Here is a 13,002-nt window from a genome sequence, read left to right on the forward strand (position 1 = left end):
AAATAATTTAATTCTATTGGACAAAGCCTTCAACCTTGTCGATTTTGACATAGTCAAACCTAAACTGATAAAAGATAACCTGGAGAGGTATAAAAGCAAAATTTCTTGTTATAGGACTCATTATAATGAATTATGAAGCGCAGTTATTATATTTCAACCTACTTATGTTTTTTTTTTTTTTATCTCGAACATAACTTTCTCTTGTTATTTAAAAATTAGGAGATAATCCAGATCCATTAGAAAACCACACACAATAATTTAAAGGCTTCACCTAATTGAGATAGAAGCCAAAAACAAATACATTGGAATAAAGTAGCATTGCTGTTACAACACATCTCCAAAAGCAAGTTTGTTTCCTCCACTTTGAGGGATGTCCAAATATATACACACAATGAGATTTGATTATACTACAGTAGAAGTTATTTATCCTTCGTATCCTCGGGCAAAGCAGAAGCTTTGCAGATAGGACATAGTTTCTTCATAGATAACCACTTTTTAATGCAGCTCACATGGTAGTCATGTCCACAAGTTTTAAGTGTCCCAACATCGTCCATGTTCTTGTACTCTTCCTGTAATTTTCAATAAAAACTCGTAAGCACCTGATTAAGGTCATCCAAAGATATCTAAATTATTTATTATGAATGGAAAGAGGTAAACTTACCAGACAAACTACACAACTTCCTTCGTCTTGATTTTGCTCAGATGAACAATATATTGTTTCTGTCAAACACTTGGAAAGCAAATCCTCGGACAATCCTGTGTTGACCTGGCCAATCCTCTCGCCAAGTGCAAGTAGTTCCTGGTCAAACCAATCATCAAGATAATTTGAAAAAGAATTCAGAGTATATGATGCAAGTTGTAACACGAAACAATAATAAATTAACAATCACCTCATAGCTCATATTATCTATGTCCATCCTCATATCTCTGTGCTGATCATTCACATTCCTAGAACCATACAGTGAAGCACGCTCAACGATCATGAAGCCCTGAAAGCGCAAAAGAAAAGGATGAAAAAAAAAATAAGTTTGAGGCTTCCCGTGGAGAAAAAGAAAGAAAGAATAATTTTGCTGCTCCTATTGAATACTGCAACTAGAACAATTCATAAGAGATTAAGTCGGAAATAATTTTCTTTAAAAATTTGCAAAAAAACCAAGCATCCCTATTTAAGGTTAACTAACATGGTCACAGGCAAAAACTGTGTTACAAATTCCAAATATTACATATATATCCTTCCATTAATACTGACACAGAAAAATAGAGTTCCTCGAGATACTGACTGATACCTCAGAGGAAAATCGATCATGGAGGCCAGCCTCGACAGCCAATGATCGATATCTTTCACTAGAAATTCTTGACCTCCCATTTCTATCACTGTTCCTCCAGCCAACGGTTGTCATCGGCCTTGGATGTCTAGAAGAGTAACTTTCAGCTACCATAGGCAATCCATCATCTGAAGGTATCATATGTCCCAAGCGCAAGCTTGAAGAAGCCTTAAAAGTTGGAGTGGATCTCTGAGAATAGTTACTTCGAATTCCCCTAGCAGTCTGAGTCAGATTATTATTAAAACTTTGAGGAGCAGTAGGATTTCTACTTGTACCAAATTCATGATGGAAGCCCCCACCATCTACAGAAGCATTACTGGCAGAAGCACCACTTCCAACAAGGAAGTGACTTGTCTCAAGACCAAAAGCACTTGTATCTGCATTTTAAGACAAAGATATTATAGATATAAAGGCAAAGAGAATGAAATGTGTATGTTTCGATACTACAAGTTGTTAACAACCTAACCTGGTAATAACACCCTTCCATTAGCAGGAGATATGTTCATTTGGCTCCAATCCCTTGTCAAAGTGGTAGAAGTCTGACCTGAAAGATCCACCACGCTAGGGTGGTCAACTGGTGGGACAGCACAGTAGGAATTGTGTGATTGATTACTTGATAAATGGGTCCTAGCCAGGTTGGATTCCAAATCAAGTGCAGAACGACTCCTCACATTCCTTGAAGAACCCTCACCCTTTATTGAAAGGCCAGCACCTCTGAATGCGGGTGCCATAGTAACATGATCCCAGGGCATATATTGAGAATCTATATTTGGCTTCTCCTGCCTTAATTCTGAAGATAAAGGAAGATCAGTTGAACTTCCAGCATTATAGTATCTGCTTGAACTGCCTCTCTCATAGACTGAAGGAATTCCAGGGCTCTTTCGCTTGTGAGGCCCTGGTCCATTTCCCATTGTAAGATCAATAAAACCACCATCAACATGAAATGCTTGTCTGTCATAATTGGAAGAAGAGGGCTGGTGCAAATAATTTTCAGACACTGCAAAGAAAGAACCAGCACTAGACGAATGCATAAAATGATCATTAGAAGTGCCTGATGCATCTGATTGATGAGGAGGTACTTCAATATTGGGATTTGAGGGTGCGTATCCATTTGACCTTGTGGCAGAGTTCCAATGAGAGGGGAAAGAAATGCTATCTGTAGGCATATTTTCCACAGGATAAATAAAAGAACCATTCTCTGAAGTGCTAGTCCTACCTGTAAGAGACACTGCCTGTTAGTAAATATGGTGTTGATGAATGCAAGGACGTTATTTACCCTAAAAGAAATGGCTGGTGAACCAATATACAAGTGAAAGTGAGGCACATAAAATTTGACATTACCAAGGTGCACATAATGTTGATCAGTATGCATATGATTCCAATTCTGGTCAGGCTCACCCTCAAAAAATGGAGATGTGCTATACAAGTGTCGATGCCCCATAACTGTCAGTTGCAATCTCGGGAGTCACAATAGACAGTGTAGTTGAGGCAGATCTGCAAATAACTTACACAACCTGCAAAGCAAAAGAGTATATGAAGAAATTCAATATCAAAAATCAAAATTAATTCAAAACAATCAAGCAAAGCTGCTTGTAAGCCACAACAACATTTGTAAGAGACCAAAGCTTTACAATGACTGCAGCATATGAAATAACATTAAAACAAAAATAAACTGTTATTAAATACTCAATTGCATCTTAACTATTCTGGTTCCAACATGCTGAATTGAGCCTGCCGAGCTCTGCATTGTAATATAAATATGTACCATGCATATTGCTCTTACAAATCCAGTCAAAATATTTATGTAAAAGAAAATCACAACACATAATTAAAAACTTGTCAGGATACTAATTCAATTTAAAAACATGCAGACAGTAACAACCCAAATATTACACGTATAACCATGAGCAAGTGACAGATAAGCACAGTTGAGAACGAACCTAATTTATTAATCATTTGGAGATATTTGTATAGGGGGAAGGGGAAGGGAGAAAAGACAATAGAGATGCATACGCATACAGACACACGAAAGTAGGATCAGAAGTCACAACTCCTAGGGGATAGACTTTTTAAAAGTTAGTAGTTTTCATTATCATGAATTATAAGTAACATGCCAAGGGGAACAACATGGCTAGGAAGAGTAAACTACCGACAAGAAAAGCAGGGGGGTCGATACCTAGAGATGATGTCAGATGGATGTGATCAGAATAGTCTTTCCTTGACCTTCCTAACATTAGAAAAATAGTACTACTTCCACTTACAGCATGTACAAAAAGCAATAGCCACCGCCACTTCCACATCATTAGAAAAATTTCTTCGATTTCTCATATATAATTCATCAGTTTTCACCATTTGCCATTTGATCCTTTTTAGGACAAAAAATTTAGGCCTACGCAATGACCTCAGCTGGAGACTTCGTGTCCAGCTATTAAATTTGTTTAAAGTAAATACGAAACTAGTTGGTATGAGTTTATTAGATATCAAGATTACAAAATGATGGGCTTAATAAGTCAAGAGGATAATGCTCCCAGCATGTATAAATATCTATGATACCGTTCCAACAGTGCCACCAAAAATTGCATGAAAGATGAAAGTTACAAGCTTGGAGAGTTAAAATGCCACCAATAGGCCTCCATGAAAATTGAAGCATAAATAACAGCATACAACAATTTGAACAATGGGAAGAATCACCAAGAGCAATTATTTCTGGAGGAGGGAAGGAGTTTACAATAAATCTACATAACTAGCCTGTAAACACTAAACACTTGCCACTCATGGTCTCCTTAAACATTAATTACCAACAGCCCCAAATAAGTCCACTCACTTGAAGCCATTTACTCATGCCTCTATCCACTGATACAGAAAGAGCACCTTCTAGTCTGAGGCAAGAAAACAGTGCAGGGAAAAAGTGAACAGAAGGAAGAAAAACTGGCTAGATTTAAATGAGATGATGTATCCTCACTCTAGCTTATCATGAATGATAGCAAGAGTTCAGATTTGACATAATAAAAAGAGGAAGGATTGGAGAATAGGATGACTAACGCATCAGATATTACCTGGGCAAGGTTTAGCGAGTGTTAGAAGGTGTTAGCATTTTCTAATCTTTTCCTGCACTTGAAAAAGATAATCGACTATGCACAGGCATTGAGCACATAGGGGTAAACACTCCTTTGTGTGCCTTCTAATTAGTAATCAAGACAAGAACAAAAAAACAGAAATAAGTTAAGTAAATCCCAGGAACCAGCAAAAAAAAAAAAACACAGAATAAAAAATAAACAACTTGTTTTGTATAGTAAAAAGAATATAGATTTAAGTTCACTTTAAACAATGAAAAAAATTTCCTGAGAGAGAGAGATGTATAACTTAGCAGAAAAGGTAAAGGAAGGATTTATAAATAAAACCATACGGAACAGAGTAAAAAAAACTGTTGACTAGACAGAAATTTTACTAATAGAGAAATAATAGACGAGAATACTACATTGGCACAACAGTAAACTATATTACTTAAAATAGATAAAAAAAGATATTTTTATAATCTGGAGATTCAAACGAATCAAAGCCAAGCTTCCCCAAGACAGTAGAGATGGCTTCAAAGAATTTGTTACCTTTAATATACCACGAAAAATCAAATAAACTTGTTTAAAAAAAGCTTGGGCAATAAAATTTTTGATATTAGCAAGTATATATACAGATTTTGATTATATGGCAATGAAGATCGATGACATGTTTGGTTATTCTTAATTTTACACAAAAACAGCTTTTCAGCTAAAAGCTATGTCTTGAGCATTGTGACTGTAAGCTTTTTCTAAATACAAAATAAGTGCAAAAGCTTCAAAACATGTCAGAATTGTTTGCCTTTTACCAGAATATTAAGAATCAAAATATGTCACCCACATCCAATTCTAATCAATTTTCTTCACAATGAAACACAATTGTTTGTCTGTCATCCATTGCCCCCAGCAAGGCATGACAATTAAAAATTAGGCTCGAACATGGAAGTAAAATATTTTCCATCCCCCATAAATAGGAAATGCAAATGGAAGAGTGCCCTGCAATCTGGCTAGACTATCAACACCTTGAAACAAGTTTCACCTCATTCCTCAACATTTAGAACCATGACTGAAGATTGTAACCAACTCATGCTTATTATACAGCTTCCATGTCAACAAGCTCACATGCCCACGTCCAAATAATGCACCATCCAGCACTACTCCAATCCCAACCATGAATTGTCACATTATTGGAGAAACCAAACATTTGCAGAATCAGATACAGCACCAACATAAGGGGCAGTTATGTCATTTAAGAGTGGATGTACGGCAATTCAGCAGTCTCATCAGAAACTGCACCAACATAAAGGGCGGTCTATGTCATTTAAGAGTGGATGCACAGCACTACAGAAGTCTCCATCAATGGTATGCACTAGTGGTTCAAAATCGCAGTCTGCAAAGTGCATACTAACATGTTGTGAATGCTCTAAGAAAATTGTACTGCTAAACTCATTATACCAGTCCCCATTAATAAATAGCACCACGTCCATAGCAGTTATCATTGTCAACTTCCAAACTAAGAGAAGAGGAAGAATTTGACTATAGATCTTTACAAGTCATGGGGAAGATAGTACTGAGGTTTACCAACACCCACATCTTAGCACCTCAGAGTACCAATTAGAACTATAACAATGATATACACCCCCTAAATTTCCTGTAAGAGCCCACACCAACATCTTGTATCATTATACATTGGATGTGACAAACCTATTGCCACAGTATCCTCTGCATAATTGTTAGGCCATTTCATGCCAAACTAGCATCCAATCCCAAAAGATGGATGGACATGATCTAAAGGACACATTCCAGTTGAACAAGGGTTATACAATTCTTCCAATTAAAAGAGCTTCTTTGGTACGATGTACTTTCTTCTTCCTATATGAAAGTTGACTAAGAACACTCCATAACTGCGGCATATCATGCTAATAAATCCTGAGAAAACATGCCAAAGTCATCACTCATCAGGTCTATAGTCACTCCATTAATCCAGGATTAAAAGGGACCTACAACAACACCATTTGCATTTCAGACAATGTAATGGAATCGACCAAATGAAGAAGAAATCACCCACTTCCATAACCTGCACGACGCAAATGCAAAGCCAAAACCAACTTCTGCCAATAATAACAATAATAAATTTTTAATGAATAAACCCAAAGGTGTAAGAGTGTATGTAACTAAAGCTTTTTGGAAATATCTATGTAGAGTAAATTATTATTAAGAAAGGTGGGGAAAATAGGGAATGAAGGAGAATTTCCAATGAGAATGCGCATCTCACCAGCACATGTAGAGATGTAATCATGTAAAATAGACCAACAGCACCAAGAAACCTGCATAATAAAAAACCATCTAAAGTTCTAAACCTAATTGATTCTAAGGAAATCTAAATAAAAACCGGACTTACAGCACCCTAAACTATAATTCTTGATAGACAATTAGTATTCAGCACATATTAGATAAATCAAAAAGACAAATATCAAAATATAAATAAAAAGTATAAAGATTAAACCAATATACAGGAAATCAGGAATGGCACTCCCTATGATGCCAAAAAAAGACAATCAAAGGGAAGAAATACTAACGGTTAAATTATATAAAACCATTAATGTAGCCTCACCCAACAGCCTAAGCTTTTGGGTTGAATTGGTTCTTTACATGGAATCAAAGCCATCTTGGGTTCGATCCTCCCCGCCCCACTTTCTCTTGTGGAATTTCTTAACACAGATAGGTGGGTCTGTGCATTGTCCACTCTTCAAGCTCAGTGGGCTCTCATGTGAGGAGGGGAGTTAGAGTTATATAAAACCATTAATGTAGCCTTAAGCTTAACTTTTGAGTTGAATTAATTCTTTACACTAACTAAGAGTTAGATAGGATATGAACTACATACGAAGGAAATCATGAACATTCTGAAGTATGAGCAGATGTTAATAATATTGTTTTTGCACTTCTGCTACAAAAGAGGTCAAGTGAGAAAGCTTTCTATGACATCTATCCATCAAGCAGCAAAAGCAGACAAAAATGAGCGATTTACAGCGCTTCAAATCAGCACTGAACAACTAAATGTAATTGCGCACGAAAATATCAACAATAAAAGAATCTACTAACACAATGAGATTCCTTTAGGAGAAAGCACAAAAGAAGATATACAAAAGGAGATGACAATTAGAACCAAAACTAAAAGCTCAAAAGGGGTTCCGAGTAACATGATTTCCTCAAAAAAGGAAGCTTGGATTCCTCCACACAGAAGAGGGATACACTTAAAAAACCATAATTATACAGCCACATTCGTCATATACAAATTTTAATTGCTTTAATTTTTTTTATTCTTTTTTATTTTATTTTTATAATAAGAAGTGGATATATAAATGTTAAGATGAAACATACTGATGGTGTTTTCTACCATCCTCAAAAGACACTTAATAAATTTCTGTCAGGCAAACTAAGGAACACGAAAACACAAGCGAGCCAAAAAAAAAATCTATATAAAAAATCTAATAAATCATAGAATTTCCCAAAGGAAATCCAGAACTCTCAACAAAACAAACAATCTGAGGATCGGTGACATCATCAAAGACAAACACGTGGCAAGTACAACAGACGCTCTCCTTAAAAAAAATTAAAAAATTAAAATCTACGCTTGAAGATGCAGATGATTCATCAGAAACAATTTAACAATGAACGAGAAAGATCAGAAGAAAAGTTGAAACTGATCAAGCAAGCGATTCGAGGTATGCGTACCAGAAAAGAAAGAAAGAGAGAGAACGCGAATGATCGTCAAGAATTATCATAAAAGCAGGCAAATTTATAAACGATAGAATATATAATAGATAGAAAAAGGAATCAACCAGATAAACGTGCCTTGAGAATCGGTGAGGAAACAGCACCGGTTGAGTAACGATCTTAAACACGCAAGATGAGAGAGAGAGAGAGTTGCAGATGAAGAGAAGAGAGAGAGAGAGAGAGATGAGAAGAAGAAACAGAAGAAGGAGGGTGTGAGGGGTTTGTTCTAAGAAGGAGACAATGAAATAAAGCGGTTGAGAAAATTCCCAGGACTGCCCAATTTTCTTACCGGTTACCGATACATTCCGTATACTATTAACATAACTCCTCTCATTCATTGTTATGTTACTAAATATTAGTTAGTATATATAAATATTTTCAATTTTCAATTTTTCAATTTTTCAGTTTCTTTTGCTTTATTTACGTTTGAGGTTCGAATTCCTTCTTTCTTTTTTCTTTCTTTTTCTCTTCTCTCTCTCTCTCTGCATGCAATGAAAGGGCAAAAGAATTTGTATTACTTTATATTTATATTAACCACAATGGGACGCGCTTTTTTGGTGGTGGGTAATATATTGGGATGCTTCTTTGATTCACGTTGCGCCAAAATGCCATATGATGATTCGCCCTCTGGCCGCGACCGTTTGAGAGCTTCGCAGATGCGTGTGTTGACTACAATCCCAACTTTAAAAACCGCCAAAATAAAAAAGAAGAAAGAAAAACATGTCTTCGTGTAAACTCAACGCATGCGCTGTGGTTACAGGCCAAGATTTAAAAACATATATATATAATATAATATTAATTTGTTTTGTTGAGTTTTTTTTTCTTACCACATTATTGTTGTTATTAGTATTAGCATTAAATATATTACTATGCATCTTTACCTTCCGTCGAGGGAAAGAGAAATATTATACGAAGTAATTTTATACTTTACAATATTCTTATTATTTCGTACATAATCTGGTATGACATTGAAAAAAAAAAAGAAATAAAAAACCCACCTATTATCGCATAACCCCTCAGTTTCAGTAACTAGTAAGCTTCAGAATCTTTTACTAATTCCAAGCAAATCTCATTTTTTGAATAATAAAAATTTATATTTATCCACTCTTCAAGTGTAGTGATTTACGCTGATCTTCGAATAGAAAAAGTCTCTCTTTACTAAAGGAGAAGAAATCTCCTCTAATTAGCATATGATACATTTTTTTATGGAAAAAAATATCTAAATATTACTTTAGATATCTTTATCTAATGTTCATCAAAACGACGTCGTTTTGGGATTGAAAAATTAAAAAATTAGAATGATAGAGACTATTATAACCCTAAAATAAATTAATATTATAAAAATACCATGATTTCCGTCCCAAAATGACGTCGTTTTGATGAACATTAGATAAAGTTACCTAAAGTAACTTTAGAAAACACAAACTTTTTTTATTAGAGGTTTGTACAATTAATCGTGAAGTTTAATACGGAAATCTACATATTATAGCAACGTTTTCCTTAATGAAAGGATATATTATATCTCTTTCAAAATTGCCTTAGGGGGCGTTTGATACAAGGTATTTTGTAGGATTTTTGAAAAACTGAATTTTTTTAAATTTTTAATTTTCGGATATTATCGTAAATCGAATATTTTCATCATATTTTTAAAAATCGAGATTCTCGGATAAATTTTTTTTTTTTCTTCTACCAAACACCTCCTTAGGGATTAAATTTACAAACACTGTTTAACCCCCAATATCAAATGACAATCAATGTTTTGATTCGATATATTCCTCAATGATGGTGATAAAATGATGCTAATTGCTTATGATAACAGCCAGCTTTGTTTTCTATCTTATTGTTGGGTATGGTTCATATGTTGATGAGAGTTTTTATTGTCGGGATCAACAAAAAAACAACTGAGGTCTCGCTCTCAGGTGGACGGACGAGGATCTAAGGGACAGTGCCCTCGGGTCCGTAGAAGTTATGTACTGTTGTGGACCTCTAATTTATTGTAATTTTTCCTTTTCTTAATAGTTTGGGTTTGAGCCCATGAATAACTGTTGTTAGGATTAATTTCTAATCCTATTTATATTTTTCTTATAAATCGAGTGACTTGTAACTAGAGGTGTAAATGGACTAGGCCGGCCTACAGGAGCCTACAGTCTAGCCTATATTAGACCAGACTTGGCCTATTACAAATAGTAAAATAGAATAGGCCTAGAATTTTAAAAAAACTATTTAGAAAATATGCTATAGGCTTTTTTGTACATATCGAGCCTATAAGCCTACAAGACGGCTTACATCATTTTATTTATTTTAAATAAAATAAATAAAATTATTATTTTAATAATTTAAAATAATAAAATAATATTATTTTAGTTCTTCTTTAATTGTTGAATATTTAATAAGTTTAAATAGGCTAACAGGCCTAGGCCAATGCTTTTATTTTTTAAATATAGATCAGGCCAGACTGTAATTTGGGGCCTACAAAGATTAAGAGGTCAGGTCAGACCCAATATTTTTTTACACAGGTCTGACCTATTTAAGTTAAAGTCTAGCCTAGCCTAGTCTATTTACACCCCTACTTGTAACGAGTGGCAATGAAGTAAATATAGTACAGACAAGTTAGAAGTAGTCTAAATCAGTGTTTAAAAACTCGGCCCGGCCGAGGTCAGGGGTCACGAGTTCAACCGGGGGGTTACGGGGTCACTTCGCTGACCCAGTATTATACATTAAAAAAATATAAATATATATGCTATATGAAAAATTCAAAAGAATTAAACCTCCAATCATTAAAGATTCAAAATATACTTAACATAATTCAACCAATTACATCTACAAATCAATATTCACAAGCTAATCAAACTATCAAAGTATAAAACACATATTTCAATGGAGTTAATAAAAAGTTATATCATCAAACTTAGGCCATTCTTGTTCTTCTCATGCACCTACAATAGTATGTGAAAAGAGATTCTTTACCCAATAGATGATAGCGGAGGAAAGGCGACAACACGACAAATTAACGATGGAAAAGAAGAACCAGCAAGGTGGAGATGATCATCGGAACAGGAAGACTGAGTATGAGTCAGGGAGAGAAGATCGGAAGAGAAGAAAAATAACGATTCAAATTTCAGATTTAGTTCTAAATTTAGGCAACAAAGAGTTTTTTTTTTTTTTTTTTTTTACACATCAAATGACGTCATTTTGTGTATAATTTTTTTTTTTTAAAAAAATGCAGCAACCTCTTTGACCCGAGAGTCAAGGGTTCAACCGGAGGGTTTCAGGGGTTAGAGGAGTCAACGTGCAAGTATGTCTAACTACTAACCCGAACCCTCAAAGAGAAGTGATCAGTGACCCGAAGGGGTTGACCGCGGGGTGGGCCAGGGTTTTAAAATACTGGTCTAAATTGGGTGAATCAGTGTAAATCACTGTGTCAATTTTCTTTCTCTTTCTCTTTTCGTTTGTGATTTGTGTGATTGTCGATTTCCAACAAGTATGCGCTTAAAATAATATTAAAGGCAAAAATTATTTCCTACTAACTTTATTACAAGTTTATTCATAATTATATTTTATTAATGGAAAAAGTATTTTTCATTTTAATTGACATAACTTTATGTCATTTTAGATGAAACGAAAATGTTTTGGTGTATGATATGAGAGAATAAAAAAAATCATGACCAAAACAACGTTGTTTCACCGAAAATGACACAAAGTTATATCATTTAAAATGACAAATATATTTTTTTTTTAATGGTAAATCTTTTTAAAACTCATTAAATTCTTCCTTCTTGTTAAATTGACAAAATTTATTGACATATAATATTATGTGGAAAAAATTATTGTCCAAATATTTCTTTTTATTTTTTTGACATTACCTTTTGGGATGAATGTAATGAATTTTAAAAAAACTTGAAACTAAAATAAAACAATATTATTGTGAGACAAAAATGATACTAACAAAATAAAGGAAGAAAACATTTTTTTTCTAATGAAGTTTACGCATCATTTTCATTTAGAAATAATATATTTATGTATTGACAATTTTTCTTTTAATATATATCGATTAATAAAAAGTTAAATTAAATTTATTTAAAACGAATAATTTGAATTTGACATTGACATTGACTTTTGAGTTCATTAAGAATTAAAATTTAATGCTCACATAGATGTTAGAATTAGTGGGTAGCTTCATTAATTTTATTGGTGATTGACCGTTTGAATTGTATATATATTTATATCATGAGGTAGTTTTTTCATTAAATATTCATATATATATATATATATATATATATAAATATAATGAAAAGATATGATATAAATATTATTCAATTTCAGATTAATGAAATTTATAAATAATTATTTTTTACTATAAATTTATTGTCAATGCATTTAATTTATGTAAAATTAATGAGTCAATTGTGATAATTAAAAAAGAGTTAACAAGCCACTAGTATTCGTCTAATAATTAAGGGATTTAAGTAAGTTGTATTAGGTTACAAATTCTTATTTGTATAAAAACAAAGTTAACTGAATCACATAAGAATCAGTCGTTATTTTTGCCAAAAATTAAATAGAAGTTCGTATAACTAAATCATTTTATTTGAATCAATATAAAATATATTTAAAGTTAAAATAAAAAAGCATAAGTGATTAGAAGGAAAATTACCCATAAAAATTATTTAAGTTGGGAAGTTTTTTTTTTTTTTTTTTTTGTATATAAGTTGAGAAGCTTTTGTAATTTTAAAGGTTGGATCTTGAGGAGGAGGGAGGGGGGAACTTGCAGACGTTGATAGTTTTAACACCGCAAAGGAAAAATGATTTTACATACAAAAGAATACGTTAAAAACCCCACATGAAAA

The 13,002-nt window shown here is 33.6% G+C and overlaps 1 protein-coding gene across 10 annotated transcripts; it reads right to left on the bottom strand.

Moving 5' to 3' along the window:
* Positions 1-254: 254 nt before the first annotated feature.
* LOC133291474 (probable E3 ubiquitin-protein ligase HIP1) lies at positions 255-8,428 on the bottom strand. Of its 10 annotated transcripts, none has more exons than XM_061489734.1 (10): positions 8,221-8,428; positions 6,654-6,705; positions 6,456-6,489; positions 4,150-6,378; positions 2,667-2,839; positions 1,792-2,541; positions 1,287-1,702; positions 891-989; positions 662-799; positions 255-569 (listed from the first exon to the last, which is right to left on the bottom strand). In XM_061489734.1, exons 5-10 carry the CDS (start codon positions 2,764-2,766, stop codon positions 420-422), a joined length of 1,653 nt encoding a protein of 550 aa, XP_061345718.1. In that variant the 5' UTR covers positions 2,767-2,839; positions 4,150-6,378; positions 6,456-6,489; positions 6,654-6,705; positions 8,221-8,428; the 3' UTR covers positions 255-419. The 10 variants fall into 10 exon arrangements, with proteins under 10 accessions (XP_061345718.1, XP_061345719.1, XP_061345720.1 ...); XM_061489735.1 differs by having other exon boundaries at positions 4,150-4,204; positions 4,382-6,489; XM_061489736.1 differs by lacking the exon at positions 6,456-6,489.
* Between the last annotated feature and the right edge of the window lie 4,574 nt (positions 8,429-13,002).

Source organism: Gastrolobium bilobum, unplaced genomic scaffold (genome assembly GCF_033153095.1).
Source record: "Gastrolobium bilobum isolate Gb01-03AN ecotype WA unplaced genomic scaffold, APGP_CSIRO_Gbil_v1 utg3161, whole genome shotgun sequence".
Classification (NCBI taxonomy): domain Eukaryota; kingdom Viridiplantae; phylum Streptophyta; class Magnoliopsida; order Fabales; family Fabaceae; genus Gastrolobium; species Gastrolobium bilobum.